Source organism: Candoia aspera, chromosome 4 (genome assembly GCF_035149785.1).
Source record: "Candoia aspera isolate rCanAsp1 chromosome 4, rCanAsp1.hap2, whole genome shotgun sequence".
Classification (NCBI taxonomy): domain Eukaryota; kingdom Metazoa; phylum Chordata; class Lepidosauria; order Squamata; family Boidae; genus Candoia; species Candoia aspera.
The window spans coordinates 81,254,710-81,269,763 of record NC_086156.1 but is presented as its reverse complement, the minus strand read 5'-3'; the positions used below and the strand labels follow the sequence as shown (position 1 = coordinate 81,269,763).

At 39.0% G+C, this 15,054-nt stretch overlaps 1 protein-coding gene across 2 annotated transcripts in view; it reads right to left on the bottom strand.

Annotated features, from left to right (window-relative positions):
- The window catches only part of NPEPPS (aminopeptidase puromycin sensitive), a 107,384-nt gene that overhangs the window by 19,293 nt on the left and 73,037 nt on the right, over positions 1-15,054 (bottom strand). For both annotated transcript variants that reach the window (XM_063300752.1, XM_063300751.1), the window contains exons 13-15: positions 9,886-9,995; positions 6,943-7,006; positions 725-864 (exon numbers count right to left, since the gene is read on the bottom strand). In XM_063300752.1, the coding sequence (XP_063156822.1) occupies positions 725-864; positions 6,943-7,006; positions 9,886-9,995 (314 nt within the window). The remainder of the gene's footprint in view (positions 1-724; positions 865-6,942; positions 7,007-9,885; positions 9,996-15,054) is intronic.

Sequence of the window (15,054 nt, the reverse complement as noted above, 5' to 3'; positions counted from 1 at the left end):
GAATTATTTGTGACCTCATCTGGTAAGAGAAAGGAATGTAATGATGAGCTTCACAACTGGAGTCTTCCAATTTTGATTGCAATTGACATTTCATTCAGTAATGCTATGACCAGCGTCTTATCTTACCTATCAAATGTGCCAATATTGTTTTCCTTTTCCTAACTCTGGTAAACAAATACTGAAAGAAGATCGGTTACGAAGCAAGGGGTCTAAGTACTTAGAGATGAATAAATGTGTAAGGAATGCTCACAGTTAACTATTCACAATGGAAAGCCATTTCTACTGAAAAACTTGTTAAACAGGAAACCTTAACTGGATCACCAAGTCAAAATCAGCTCCATCATGCATGGTCATTAGGTATCTTTCCTAATACAAATATCAACCATACTGTTACACCCAGTTTTCTACAAATCATAGGAATATTTGAACAATTTAATAATGGGCAAAACAAACTCACATGGGAGGCTTACACCAGGAGACATATGCAAGTCAAATCCTCCTGACAAATCCTCCTCTGTCTGCAAATTGAATATGAAAGAAACAATTCCAGTGCCCTGGTATTTGGGCTGTTGGTGGTGTTACATTAGGAGAACAAGGCAGCTCTGAAAAAAAATGCAGCTCTGCTCTCCTGACTAATCAAGATGCTGACCAGGAAGAGTAAGAGTAGGCTGAACAATCAGAAATATAATTTGAGAGGAATACCTCCCTTTTTACAACAACTCACCTTAACCCATTGCTCTGGCTTCACATCTTTCAAAACTAAAGTTAACTCAGGCTTGTCCATTAATACTTGCATTTTGGCATGGGTTGGGTCATCACTTGTACAAATGGTAATGGGAATCATCCACAGAGGGTAATCTTCCCCTATATAAAAGAAGAGAAGGACACCTGACAGAATAAGGCATGATATGGTCCACTGCCCAGTCCCCAATAACATATTTGAGGATTTATAGAAGTAAAACCACAGCTGCTTTCACCCAGCACATTTGTAAAGTAGATATCCAATCATTCTGCAAAGACAAATTTGTTCAAGTTCTATACTTTTCACTAAAACAATTGATAATCTAACAACTTAAATTCTATGCAAACACTATGATAACACTGAAGTTGCTTTCTAGATCTAATGAAACTATATATTAGGGTGACTCACAGAGTTACCTATAAATAAAATCTGTTATATAACTGAACATACATATTTACATATTCACATGAACCAATAGTCTTGTTCTCTATAACAAATAAGAAAAGATAAGTAAAAACAAAATAAAAAACAAGTGAATAATGTTCTAGAACAGCCATGAAAATCTAATAATTTAGGGGTATCTGCTATTTCAGTTGTACTCACAACTGGAGCAGAGAAGGGGTATCTCCATATAAAAATATGCATCATTTTTCATTTGATACAGCAGGTGTTACCATAATTACTAACAAAACATTGCATATGTTGACCTTCCTTTTCAATAAATGTCCCCTAAAAATCAATTGAACGAACTGCCTTCAAACTTGAACTCTAATCAAAAGCCATTATTTTTCATCAGATTAATTATCTGATGAATAATTAAAACCCAGCCACATTCTAGACTGGCAAATGACTGGTTTGCTTTTTCACTTTGTGCTTTCACATGAAGCTTATGGTTCAACTTGTTTGTACAAATCATCTAAGTAATTTGCTCTCAATGCCTTTCCTCAACTGCAGGTACAATATTCTGAAACTGCATCCTGGTGGTGCCACTGTCTTCCAGTACATGTTACTCCAGAAGGCTCCTTGGCCCTTTTAAATTCTATGACTATGACTAAACATTTAGTTTTCTATCCACTACATGTCTGACAAGAACCGTAACACTGAAGTTTCGCTAGATGTCTGCAATAATAAACTGAATGACTGCAATAATAAATCTAGTTAATACTAGCTGTTCATGTACATCTATTACTCAGTGAATAAGTATTCATGCCTTTTAGAATTTCTGACTTTTTGCTTAACTTGCTAATGAATGTAACCAGAGCTTCATATGTATCCTACTGATACATTAAGGGAACCTGAGTGAACAAACTACACCAATGTTTAGTGCTTGTTTAATTTATTACATTAAAAAAGTCATCCAACATGGAATAAATAATAAAAACTTGGTTATGCTGCCTGGCCTGGGATGGGAGGGGGGGCAGTTATTCATGGGGGTGGTTGGCCCCGTGAGGGTGTCAAGGTTAAGATCTTCCCATCTGAAATTTTATATTTTGTATTTTATATTGGATATTGTATATTTTGTATATGTATTTATATTTTTAGGTATTTATATGGTACTGTTTTAGTGATTTGCTATTCTTACTATTTGTAAGCCAACCAGAGTCATTATATGTGAGATGGGCGGCAAAGAAATTTAATAAATAATAATAATAATAATAGTAAGAATGTACCAGTGTGAAAAAGTAATCACCCCTTAGATTCAGTAACTGATTGCAATACCTTTGGCTGCTGTAACTGCTTTCTGTAATTGGTGGTTAATCTCTCATATCACTTTTTTGGGTTAATTCTACCATAGTGAACAGCTTCAAATTAGTAACATTTGAGGGTATCAAGCATGAACTGCTTATTCTGGTCCTGCCACAATATTTCTATGGAGTTTAGTTTTTATAAACACTGATTTTTTTTTTTTATTCATACTTGCTTGTATGTTTGACACTGTTGCCTTGCTACATGAACCACTTGTGTTTCTGCTTATGGATAGTCTAATACACTCCTGCAGAATACCGATAGAAAGCAGAATTTATGCTTCCTTCAGTGACAGCCAAGGCATCCACTTCTTGAGGTGGCAAAGCATCACCAAGTTTGATTGTTACTTAAGTTTCATTGTGGTATGTAATGTTTGGTTTTACCAGAAATAAAGTCCCCAGGAACCCCCAACTTTTGTTTCAGTTGTCTATAGAACATTTCTCTAGAACTCCAGAGGATCATTCAGGTGCTTTTCTTATAGCAAGCAATTATTCATCTCCCATGAATCCCCCCCCTTTTCCCCCTCTTATCGCTTTTCCAATAGTGGAGTCATAAACACCGGCTTTAGCCAAGGAGAGGTCTACAGCACACTGAATGTTATTTTGGAGATCTTTGCGACTTCCTGGATTCTGCTGCATTCTTGAAGCGTTTTTTACAAAATGGATAGCTTGGTTAAGATTCAATATTGTCCCAAATGTTCTCCATTTCAAAACTATCCCCAGAACTTCAGATACCCTTTTGTAACCTTTTTTAGGCAAATATGGGACGGAAACTGCATTGGTCGCACTTATGGATGATCTCTGGTGGGAGCGGGATGGAGGCAGTGCATCCATCCTTGCTCTCCTTGACCTCTCAGCAGCTTTCGATACCATTGACCATGGTATCCTTTTGGGACGGCTCAGGGAGTTGGGGGTGGGTGGCATAGTTCTGCACTGGTTCACCTCCTTCCTCCAGGGCCGGTCCCAGTCGGTGGTGATAGGAGAGGAGAGATCTGACCCTCGACCCCTCCATTGTGGGGTGCCGCAGGGTTCGGTTCTCTCTCCTCTCTTGTTTAACATCTACATGAAACCACTGGGTGAGATCATCCGTCACCATGGGATGAAGTATCATCAGTATGCTGATGATACCCAATTATACATCACTATCCTGGGTGAGGTAAGTGATGCAGTGACTGCCCTTTCTCGGTGCCTGGGGGCTGTGGGGGTCTGGATGGGGAACAACAGGCTTCAACTGAACCCTGGTAAGACGGAGTGGCTGTGGGTTGATGGGGCTTCATCTTCCGGGAAACTGTCATCTTTAGTTCTGGATGGGGTGGCACTGCCCCAGACAGACTCAGTGCGTAATCTGGGGGTTCTCCTGGACTCACAACTCCTGCTCAAAGAGCAGGTGGCAGTCGTGGCCAGGAGGGCCTTTGCGCAACTTTGGGTTGTACGCCAGTTACGCCCGTTCCTGGATCGTGAAGCCCTCCAAACAGTCACTCACACCCTGGTTATCTCCCATATAGACTACTGCAATGCGCTCTACATGGGGCTACCCCTGAAGAGTATCCGGAAGCTTCAACTGGTCCAAAATGCAGCCGCACGGGCTATTTTTGGTGCACCTAGGTAGGTACATATAACACCGTTGCTGCACAAGCTGCACTGGGTGCCAGTTTGCTTCCGGGTCCAATTCAAGGTGTTGGTTATTACCTTTAAAGCCCTACATGGCACGGGGCCAGGTTACCTGAGGGACCATCTCATCCCCATTACATTGGCCCGCCCCACCCGATCATCCAGAGAGGGCATGTTACGGACCCCATCCATAAGAGAATTTCATTTGGCGGGGTCCAGGAAGCAGGCCTTCTCTGTGGTGGCCCCCGCTCTCTGGAATATCTTGCCCCTGGAGGTGAGGCAGGCCCCTTCTCTCCTGACCTTCCGGAAGGCCCTGAAGACCTGGTTTTGCCATCTCGCCTGGGGCGGGAACGTGAATAGCCATTCTTGGGGATGGCTCGCACCCTAGAGTCCTTCCCACCAGCCTGGATTTTACATTTCTCTTGGATTTTATTTATTTATTGTGTTTTATTATAATTGTTTTATGTGATTTTAATGTTTATGTTTTATGTGGGATTTTATTGTAAACCGCCCAGAGTCCCTCTTCTGGGGGAGATGGGCGGTGGCTAAATATGAGTAATAAATAAATAAAAATAAATAGGCATCATTAATTTTTTTTTACAGAGATCTACAGAAATTTCTTTGGGGCAGGGCATGATCTAGAATCCATGTGATGAGAAATTCACTGTGATTTGAAGAGCTAAATTTCACAATATTTCTAGAGAGCTCCACACTTTTTTAACAACTCTTTAATTAAATGTTTGAAAGACTGTGATCTACATGCTCCCTCAAATAGCATACAAACATCTCCCTATTTTATTATAAGCAGATGATGCAGATGATTCCTTGACCCAAGTCAACTTTAGAAGGGTCCTTAGTGTACTTAATCAAGCAGCATAAATTATTATATAAATTATTCAAAAACCAAAATAATGATATCTTCTAATAATACCCCACCAAAAATACAAATGGTTCATAGGTAAACATCCAACAGAACAGATCAGCTGTTTCAAGTACTTAGGGGTAATTTTTCCAGCTTCTAGACACCAAATGGCATACATGAAAAGTGCCACTGCTGTAGCCCAGAGAAGTTTCACAACCATTTTAAGGTTCTTCAGGAATCAAGGTGAGTATTTTATACCCACAGATACTAAATTATTTGCTGAGAAAATAGTGGTGTAGCTTCTCTACAGTGTGCAACTGCAGCCCTGTATAAACTTTCACTTATAGGAAAGAATCCCGCCACACTTTCTGAGAGCCATATTTTCTACCTCAAGCAATGTCCCTAATACTATACTCAGATTGGTGGCCAGACTAACTAGCACAGAAATTAGGGCTTGGCAATTAATTATATTTTACTGGCTCAAAATTTATCTATATCCTACAGGCCTCATGCTCGTTTTAGCATGGGCCATCTTCCAATCCAAATGGCCAGAATTATACCCAGCAAGCTGCTCCATTTGAGCATGTCTCCTATTTCCTTTCAACCATGATATTTGATAAAGCAAAAGAAGGCCATTAAACAACACTTAGAAGATATGGAACTCCAGTTGTGCCAAGGCTATACCAACTTTACAATGAATCAAGGAAACCGCAATCTACAGAATAGAAATACAAGTTATCGTAGAAACCAGGAGACTGTGAGTTCTAGCCTTGCCTTAGGCACAAAGCCAGTTGGGTGACCTTGGATCAGTCACTCTCTCTTATTCCTAAGAAGCAGACAATGGCAAACCACTTCTGAAATCTTGCCAAGAAAACTGCAGGACTAGCCCAGGCAGGCAGTCTCCACACTGACTCAAAGGCACTATATTTATATTTTCTCAGTATCACAGGCCTTCTCTAGAGCACAGTTCGATGCCCTTCCTTCTGTAATCATGGGTGGTAGATACAGTACAATCAGACACATTTTGCAGAGATGATGCCCCTGTGCCTCTGGTGAAATTGAAACCTTAGAACATATCTTTCTGAAGTATAGATTTTATAAGAAATTGCCTTCCAACTAATCCAACCCTTAATAAATAGACTGCCCAGGCATTCAGTCCAATGATATTTAGAATTTTTCCTTTTAAAAAAAAGTGTCCTGAAATCACTTAAGCGATTGTTAAATTCTAGGCCTAAGCCATAAGGCTTCACTATGTTCAGACCCGACAACAGAAGTGGGTAATTTATTTAATTAATGTTATTTTGTTGTATTCTCAGGTAGTATTTAATTGCTCTAACTTTTGTAATTGGTCTTGAGCTGTAATAAAAGGTTCATTCATTTGATACTTCTAAAGGGCAGGGATGATCCAATCAGCCCTGACTGTTTAATTAAGTATTCACAAAACTATCCCTTCATTTAATTGTATTGGCGGGAACAAGGGAAGCCATTACTTTTTCACACTTGCACATTATATTTTGGAAGGCTTTATTTATAAATAAATGAAAAGAACCCCAAAGTTCAGTGTTACTGTCTTTAAATATCAATAGGACCCACATGAAGCTATAAGAACATTAACTGTAAAGATATACAAAAATACAGAAATCCCCAAAAGGGACAAACGCTTTTTCACAGAAGTGTATTTCTACTGCCTTTCACACAGATATAACAAAGAATACAAAGAAATATTAATATTATGTAAAGTTATTTTAAAGAGCTTGCAGCTTTTCTAATTAAAATGTGCAAAATGTAAGCACACACACAAAAAAACACAATGAAAAATTAAAATTTCAGACTTAATTGTTGGTAAAATTATTTCAAACATCTGAATCCTAAAAAGGACACCTGCCTGCACAAACTGACAGTGCAAGGGCTGTTTCTTGGAATAGTTGGTGTCACGTACAAAATGGTGCGCTGCTTGCTCCTGCTATTAGCCATCGTCTTACCACTATATGGTCCGCTGGCACAGAATTTCTTCTGGACTAGCTTCAGCACTTTGTTATCTTCTTGCTGGAGTAAAGAACAAAAGGCCAAAATAGCAGTGAGAGGTTTGAGAATATTTTTAATTAAGATAGTATGTCCAGAGAACTTAATTCCTTGTCCTCACAGTCCATAGTAGGTTTGTCAAGTCTTTTTTAACAATTTGCCAAACCACATCTTTTTGCCCACTCCCCATTTTCCCAACTGCCCCATTCTTACATATCTTTATCTGCTACTCCCAACAGACTGGCCCCAGTCACAGACTACATTTTCTTATGATACTGTATTATAATGTATTATAGTGAAAATTATAGAGCCTTGTGTGGCACAGAGTGGTAGGTGGCAGCATTGGAACTGAAACTCTCCCCATGACCTGGGTTCGATCCCAGCGGAAGCTGGATTCTGGGGTAGCCAGCTCAGATCGACCCAGCCTTCCGAGGTCAGTAAAATGAGTACCCAGCTTGCTTGTGCAGAGGACCTTTCACACGTATTATATCACAGTATTGTAACTGAAATATGATGGCTAGGACTGGGTTATCAGTGGCTACCACTGCATAGCCAAAGGAAGTTCTAATTTGTTGAAATTAAATACTCTATTAATTTGGTCTGATCTATTTCAAGAAACTGTGGTATTGGCTTAATCTGATAGCAAGATCTCTGTTCACTAATCTAGTTTAAAAGTCAGTCCTCAGATCATGAATTCATGGTGGCATGTGAAAAATATCTAAGTAGTGATCTCCAGCTTAAAAAAAAATCCTATGTAACAGCCTTTCAGACAGTGTTGTTTATAGAATAGATTTTTATAAACACAGAAACAAATTAATTTAAGTGTTTTATAGGTTATTTCAGAGGTGAATTCTGAGGCTTGGAGATTAAGCTATCTGAAGATGAATTAGAATACCCTCTATTACAAAGCTAAAGCCAGTTTTCACCTATGATTCCAAAATGGCATGTTCAAGTGAAAAAGCAGTATTATCAAGCAAAATGAAGTACTCTATGGTGTCTTGTTTTCCAATTAAGCAAATTGCTATAACAAAGTCAATTAAATTGCTGTATTGTTTGAAAAGGAAAATATTAGAAAAGACATACCAAATGTATGTATGTATGTATGTTTGTTTGTTTTTACTTAGATGTCACCCAACTCCAATCGACTCTGGTAGCTCACAGCATAAAAACAAGGCAACAAATACACAATCAAAACTAGAACATAAAACAGTAAACAAGATGGTAAACTCAGTCAGCAACAACTAGCATATCATATACTCAGCAAGGGGCTCTAACTGCACTAGCCCAAAGCCTGGGAGAACAGCCACGTCTTTAAGGGCCTCCATAATGCCACCCAAACCTCAAGGGGAACCTCATCCCAGAGGGCAGGTGCCATGACTGAGAAGGCATACTTCCAGGGTCCTGATAGATGGCACTGTTTAATTGAAGGATCCCTCAAGCAACCAGGCCCTATGCCATGGGTCATAACCAGCACCATGCTGGTGGTGTACCTGAATCATACCTAGAAAGTCCCTAAAATAAATCCAGTCAAGCATCAAATCTCTAGAAAGCATTAAAGGAAACTATTTTTTGTCCTCAGACATTGGGATTCTATATTGGCTGACTTAACAAAGTCAACATGAAGTCAACATATTATAAAGAACACAAGAAAACAGCTACAATGTTAATTAAGATGGATCTTAGGTATTCTGTAAAAACATTTACGCTCTAAGACTGCATTAAGATGGCATTAATTTCATTTTATGTTTTGCCTTAATTACTATTTTCTGAGTCTAAGGACTTAAAGGCAGGACAGAAATGTTTCTGTAATATTTATAATGTTATAATATTAAAATTATAATTATAAATATTTATAATAATATAAATTGTTTCTATAATAAAAATACTGGAAATGATATTAGAATATTTCAAGATAAATGCAACTTTCTAATTAATAAGGAACTCTAGTGGGGCCAAAGCTTGAGATCCACGAATCCATGTAAATAAATGCAGTAGACTATAGCACTGAGATTGGTACACACTGATCTTTGAGAATTTCAGTTTGCATTTGAACAAAGTAACAGTATACCTAGACTTTAGGCTATGAAGTTAACATTGCAACTGTGTGGGAGCAACGTTTCATGAATGAAAGGAAAACTGAATTTGGCCTCCAGTGATCACTACCTGCATATCTGTTCGCCTTTAGTATGGACTAGACCTATGCCAAAATGCAAAAGTATACTCAGTTTGTGTAAGTCACCCATCACATTTGTCTTTTTAAATGCAGGATATATGCAGTCATATAAATTTCCTATCATTTATCTCTATAGAAACTACGCAGGTCAGTGGATTCATCAGAGTTTAATATCTGAACATATGTTTTGTATTTATTGTCTACTCACACTGTATAACCAAGGAAATCATACTGATTAGAATTTTTTTTTCCTATTTTGGTCTCTGTCACATGTAAACTACCATAAACTTGATGATGTCTCCAGTCATGAGCTAAATATACATGTTTCTGAAAATCTGATCCATTTCTTAAGGTTTATAAATATAAATTCTAAACATACTGTTTTAAGGAGTGTACGTCATAAAACAAAATCTTCCTCAATCATAATTCAAAAACGTTAACTATTATTTCTGTATAAATGAACCCTGCTTTGCGATAAGCAGAAAAATACAGTGAGGAACTACTGTTTATAGAATCTGCAAAATATGGTTTGCTGATGTCTGACTTGAAAGCCATAGGTAACTTACTATTGGTCCAAAGACTTTTTTTAACTGTGGAAACTGGAATACTGAATAAACAGAAAATGAAAGTTATGAGCTCTATACCATAATAAGCCTGTAATCTTGGAAGATTAAATCATTGCTTTGTATTCTGCCTGAACTGAGTTCAAAGTCAGAAATCATAAACCTACCTGCTCCACTTCCACATATACCAGTGGAAAACCCATTTGCTTGGTCCATGTATTCATCATAGCAGCAATAGGTTTACCGCTAGCATGTTCCAGGCTTTCCCACAGGTCTTCTGCAAAAGAGAAAAAGCCTCAATCTAAATAACCTGCATTCTAATGCTAAAGAAAATATTTCATATTTATTTATTTACTGAATTTATACAGGTAGTCCTCACTTAACAACCACAATTGAGACAGGAATTTCAGTTGCTAACCAAAGTGATAATTAGGCAAATCCGACCCAATTTTATGACTTTTTTGCAGTGGTCATTAAGCGAACCACATGGTTGTTAAGCAAATCACATGGTTCCCATTGATTTTGCTTGCCAGAAGCCGGCCAGGAAGGTTGAAAATGGTGATCACGTGATCACAGGATGCTGCAACAGTCATAAATATGAACCAGTTGCCAAGCACCCAAATTGTGATCACATGACCATGGGGACACTGCGACGATCGTAAGCGTGAGCACCGGTTGTAAGTCGGTTTTTTCAGCACCGTCTTATGTCTGAATCGTCACTAAACAAATGGTCACTGAGGACTACCTGTATAGCTGCTCATCTCAACCATGTGATTCTAGGCAGCTCACAAAACAAAAATCCTAAAAACACTAACAGAAAAAATATTATAACGTAGTCAAGGCCCCTAAAAAATCAGTCTCAATCAAAAACCCATACATGTCAGGCTCCACTAACAACCTGGTCCCAACACCTGAGGAAAAGCCAGGTTTTCAAGAGTTTCCAGAAGGTTAATAGGATTGAGGCTGTCTGGATCTTTTTCACAGAAGGGACCCAGAGCATGCACCACAGATCGACAAAACTGGGAAGAAACTGTCTTGCAAATAACCTGGCCTTGTGCTAAATGAACATAAGGCACCTTAAATTGCATCTAGAAGCCTACTAGGAGCCAGTTGTGAAGCAGTGGTGTTATATGGGCATACCAAGGTGTGCTCAATACTACCTGCACCACTGCATTCTGGTTCAGCTGCAGCTTCCAAATGCTCTTCAAGGGCAGTGCATTGCAATGGTCCAACCAGGGTGTGACTGTGAACAGACTCCTGTTCCAGGAAATGGTGCAATTGGTGCATGAGATGGACTTGTGAGAAGGTCCTACTGCCCACAGCTGGTCTTCAATCTGGAGCCAGAAGGACCACCAAATTGTGCACCAACTCTGTCTAGCAAAATGCCACCCAATCCAGAATAAGAGATGGACAATCTCTGGACACGAGGGGAGGGGACTAAAACCCACAGCCAATCAGTCTTGCTAGGGTTGAGTCAAAGCCTATTTTTCCCCATCCAGACCCCCACAGCCTCCAGCCACTTCTGGAGAGAAGATCTTGATGGCATCATTTGGATAGCAGAAGTGATAATCCATAGCACAATTAATGCCATTTCGGTACTATAACCCAGGCTGCAACCCAACTGAAAAGTGTTTGGATAATCTGTTTCCTCAAGGGATTTTTGGAGCTGTAAGCCTACCACGCACTCAACAACCTTCCCCAAAAGAAAAGTCAGAGACTGGATGAAGTTTTTCCAAATCCAATTGGATCCAGAGATGGCTTCTTGAAGAGAGGGTGAACCATTGTTTTTTCAAAGGAAGTAGAACTGCCACCTCCCTCCTCAAAGAAGCATTCACCACCCCCTGGATCCAACCATATATTACCTCCCAGGAGGCCTTTGCCAGCCATGTGGAAGCAGAACTTAAAGCCCCAAGAATCCTATACACTCCCTCAGCATGAACAGGCTTGAACTCTTCCTAGATAACCAAGCAACAACATGTCTCTATCACATTCATGGGAACTGCACAGCTAGAGTCTGACTTTACACGAATTTGAAAGATGCCTAGAAAAAATCCTCACACCAGCCCTACAATTCCTCCACCCAGCCTGCCCAGATCAAGTCACCCTAATCAGGGTCACTGTTTCGCTCGTTTTGTCATTCTTTTCACCACTAGGTAATCTGTAATACAGGACTGTACCCACGCTCAGTCTGACTTGCAGTTTGTCTTCCTCCAGCAGTGCTCTAGGCGTTTCTTGTGCCATTTCACCTCTTGGAGTTTCTCCAAAAACGACAAAGAAAGTCCACACCATGCAATAAGTCTGGGGAACTCCACACCCAATTCAGCCACAGCGTTAAGCAGCTCAGGCAGGGATGCCACTCCACAGCATGGAGGCTGATATAGTAGCATTAAACCCATTTGATCTCTAGAACCCAGCTTCAGAAATAGGGTCTCACACCTGGTTATCTGCGGAACAGTGCCTCTAGCAGCATCAGGTTCTCTTGGATCATAATAGCCATTCCACCATTCCTGCCCAAGAGTCACTGCTGATCCCAAACCCAACACCCAGGCAGACACATTTCTGAGAGGGCACCTCTCTCCACTTTGCCCAACCAGGTTTTGGTAATGCATACCAGGTCAGCCCTCTCATCCACAATTTAATTTTAGATACTTTTACAAAATATTAACATGCAAATATTTTCCAAATGCTCATGCCTTCCTCAAACATCTTTGTAAACAATTCTAGTATAGCAGCAAAACTGCCAGGCTCAGATTTTGCAGAAGCTACCCAAATACTTGACAGCAGAAAATTAAAATCTTTACTGCATACTAGAATGAAGCCATTTCAAGCAGTTGATTGCCTTCTGTAAACATGACAATGAAAATCCCTTTACCATCTGCAGTTAAATCCAGCACAATTTTTTTCCATCTTTTCCATGTCTTAACAAATAGTTGCTTTGCATATCTGATGCTCAGAGAAGGGTGGCTGTTGATTACATATCAACACTGATGCCCTGGGAAAGACTAGCTTCCATTGTATCTCCCTTATAGTGCCTTACTGATCAAGGTTTTAAATCACAATTTTATCCCAAATTAATATAATTAATGCATTTTCAAGTGTAGATACTTGAAAAAAGAACTATTTTTTTAGTAGTAGTCCCATTCATTTTATTTTCCATTTGTCACTTTCTCCTTCAGTAAATGTATTTCATTATTTTATTTCTCATTTATTTCAGTTCTACACTATCACAGTAGAGAGCCAATCTATTTTCTGATGCCCGTAACTGATGTTTTAATTTAAAAGGAATGACATTTACAGGTGCTTCAGAAAGATTACAAAAACTTGCTTTATAAGTAATTACGAAGGATATTCTTTGTTTTCATGTCTCTCAAGATTCTCAAACTCTCACCTATCTGCAGAGAATATTCTCTGGATGTGTAACTTTGCTACACAAGGCAATTCAATATAGCTTCAGATTCAGGAATTCTTTCTATAAATACTAAAAAATTTCATTCATCCTGTTTATTTCTATATATTTATTGTTTTCTTTTAGAAATTAATGGTATGCATTTCTGTAATTCAAATTAACAATTAAAGTACCCAAAACTGTTATCAACAAGGCAAATCTGGATACTATGTATATACAGATACAACCATTTCTGTACAAACTGGCATCTACATATTTAATTGCTTAAAGACTCAAAACATTAAACAGAGATGTGAGTTATATTATAACATTAACTCCTATTTTACTTACTACCAACTTCTGACATCTCAGGCTTAGTTTCCACTGACACTGGTCTTCCAACAATAAATTAGGTTGCTATTACATGGGTTAGTAACTTGTGATCTGAATTTTTGTCCTTTCTGTGCACTTGTATTTTGAGCCTATCTACATATCCAGAATCCCATTCTGCTTATTCTAATTTTCTATTATTTTCAAATAGCTATGCTGCCCATGTCCTAGCAACTCTCTAGCATATAAGAAACTATTGGCAATTCAGACCAAAATATTAGCACACATAACAGGAATAATTGAGCTACTAAAATGAGTTAAAATAATAAAAAATCAGTGTTTTTAGTATTTACATTCAACTTACTTCAACGACATCTTACTGGATGCCTCAATTTTCTAAAGGGTTACAAAAGATAAGATCCAAAACCAAAGCACATTTGCTATTCAGCAACAGAACTACTGAAAACTATGCTTCCCATCCAGAATAAATACTTTACCTTTATAGTTGGAGGCTGACTGCAAAGAATCACCCACTAAATTGCAGTCAATCAGAAAGTTTGGAATTTGTCTTTGTTAAGATCAACATCCTTCCCCAACAAACAGCGTTTGAGGAAGATCTTCAAAACTTGTGTGGAATGGGACTCTGCTATTGAAAATCAAATATTCCAAAGAGTTAACTAAACTCTTTGGATTACAGTCAAAGCTGAATTGTTACCGGGGGGGTGGGGTGGGGGTATTTTTATGGCTAAAAATCTCCTCAGAGCAAAATAACTTGCAAACACATGACTATACTAATGCACTTGCAGATTTATGGCCAAGCATTACTGAATGCCTGGATCACAAATAAAAGGAATCAACAAAACCAAAGTTACAGGTAGACCTCGCTTAGTGACAGCCTCGGGCACCAACCATCCAAAGGTAGAATGGTGATTAAAAAGTAACTTTGCGGCTTCCAGTAGGAACGTGGCGGTCTGAACAGCTGTGCTCACAGGCTCCGCGAGCAGAACTGACAACGTGGCAATTTTAGGGCTCAGGCAGTTTTTTCCTGAAGCCCAGGACCATTTTTCCAGAGCAAGGAAAACAATTGGAATGTGTCCTCGGGAAGGCTGCTTGCAGCCAGAAAATCGCCAACAGTGTTTGCGAACAACTGGTAAGAGCAGCCAGGAAGCTGGGGGGTCACCATTTCCAAGCCACACTGCAGCCTTAAAGGGACACTAAGACCGGCCACCCCATTTCTAAATCACCCAATTTATTTTTCTTTTAAGTTTGCGTACTCTAAGAGAGGCTTTCTACAGCAAGGAAAAACATGTCCTCTTGGTGCTTATCGTTATTTTGTGATTATTTTTTTTAAAAAAGTTCTTTTTAAGTTTTAGATTTTGCATTCCATCCAAATATTATGGAAGGTTGAGAGTATGTAATCGTCTCCCTGCTATTATTTTTGTACTAAATTTGAAGATTTTAGGATTTTCCTACACATTGAATCTGCTGTTTTGAACTTTTAGCTTTCTCTTGCTACTTTCCCTGGGGAACTGCTTGTTATCATACTTTCACTTCTGTAAACAAGTTTTGGAATGTTTCTATTATCTCCCACTTTCGCTGGTTAAGTACCTAGGGGGTGCCA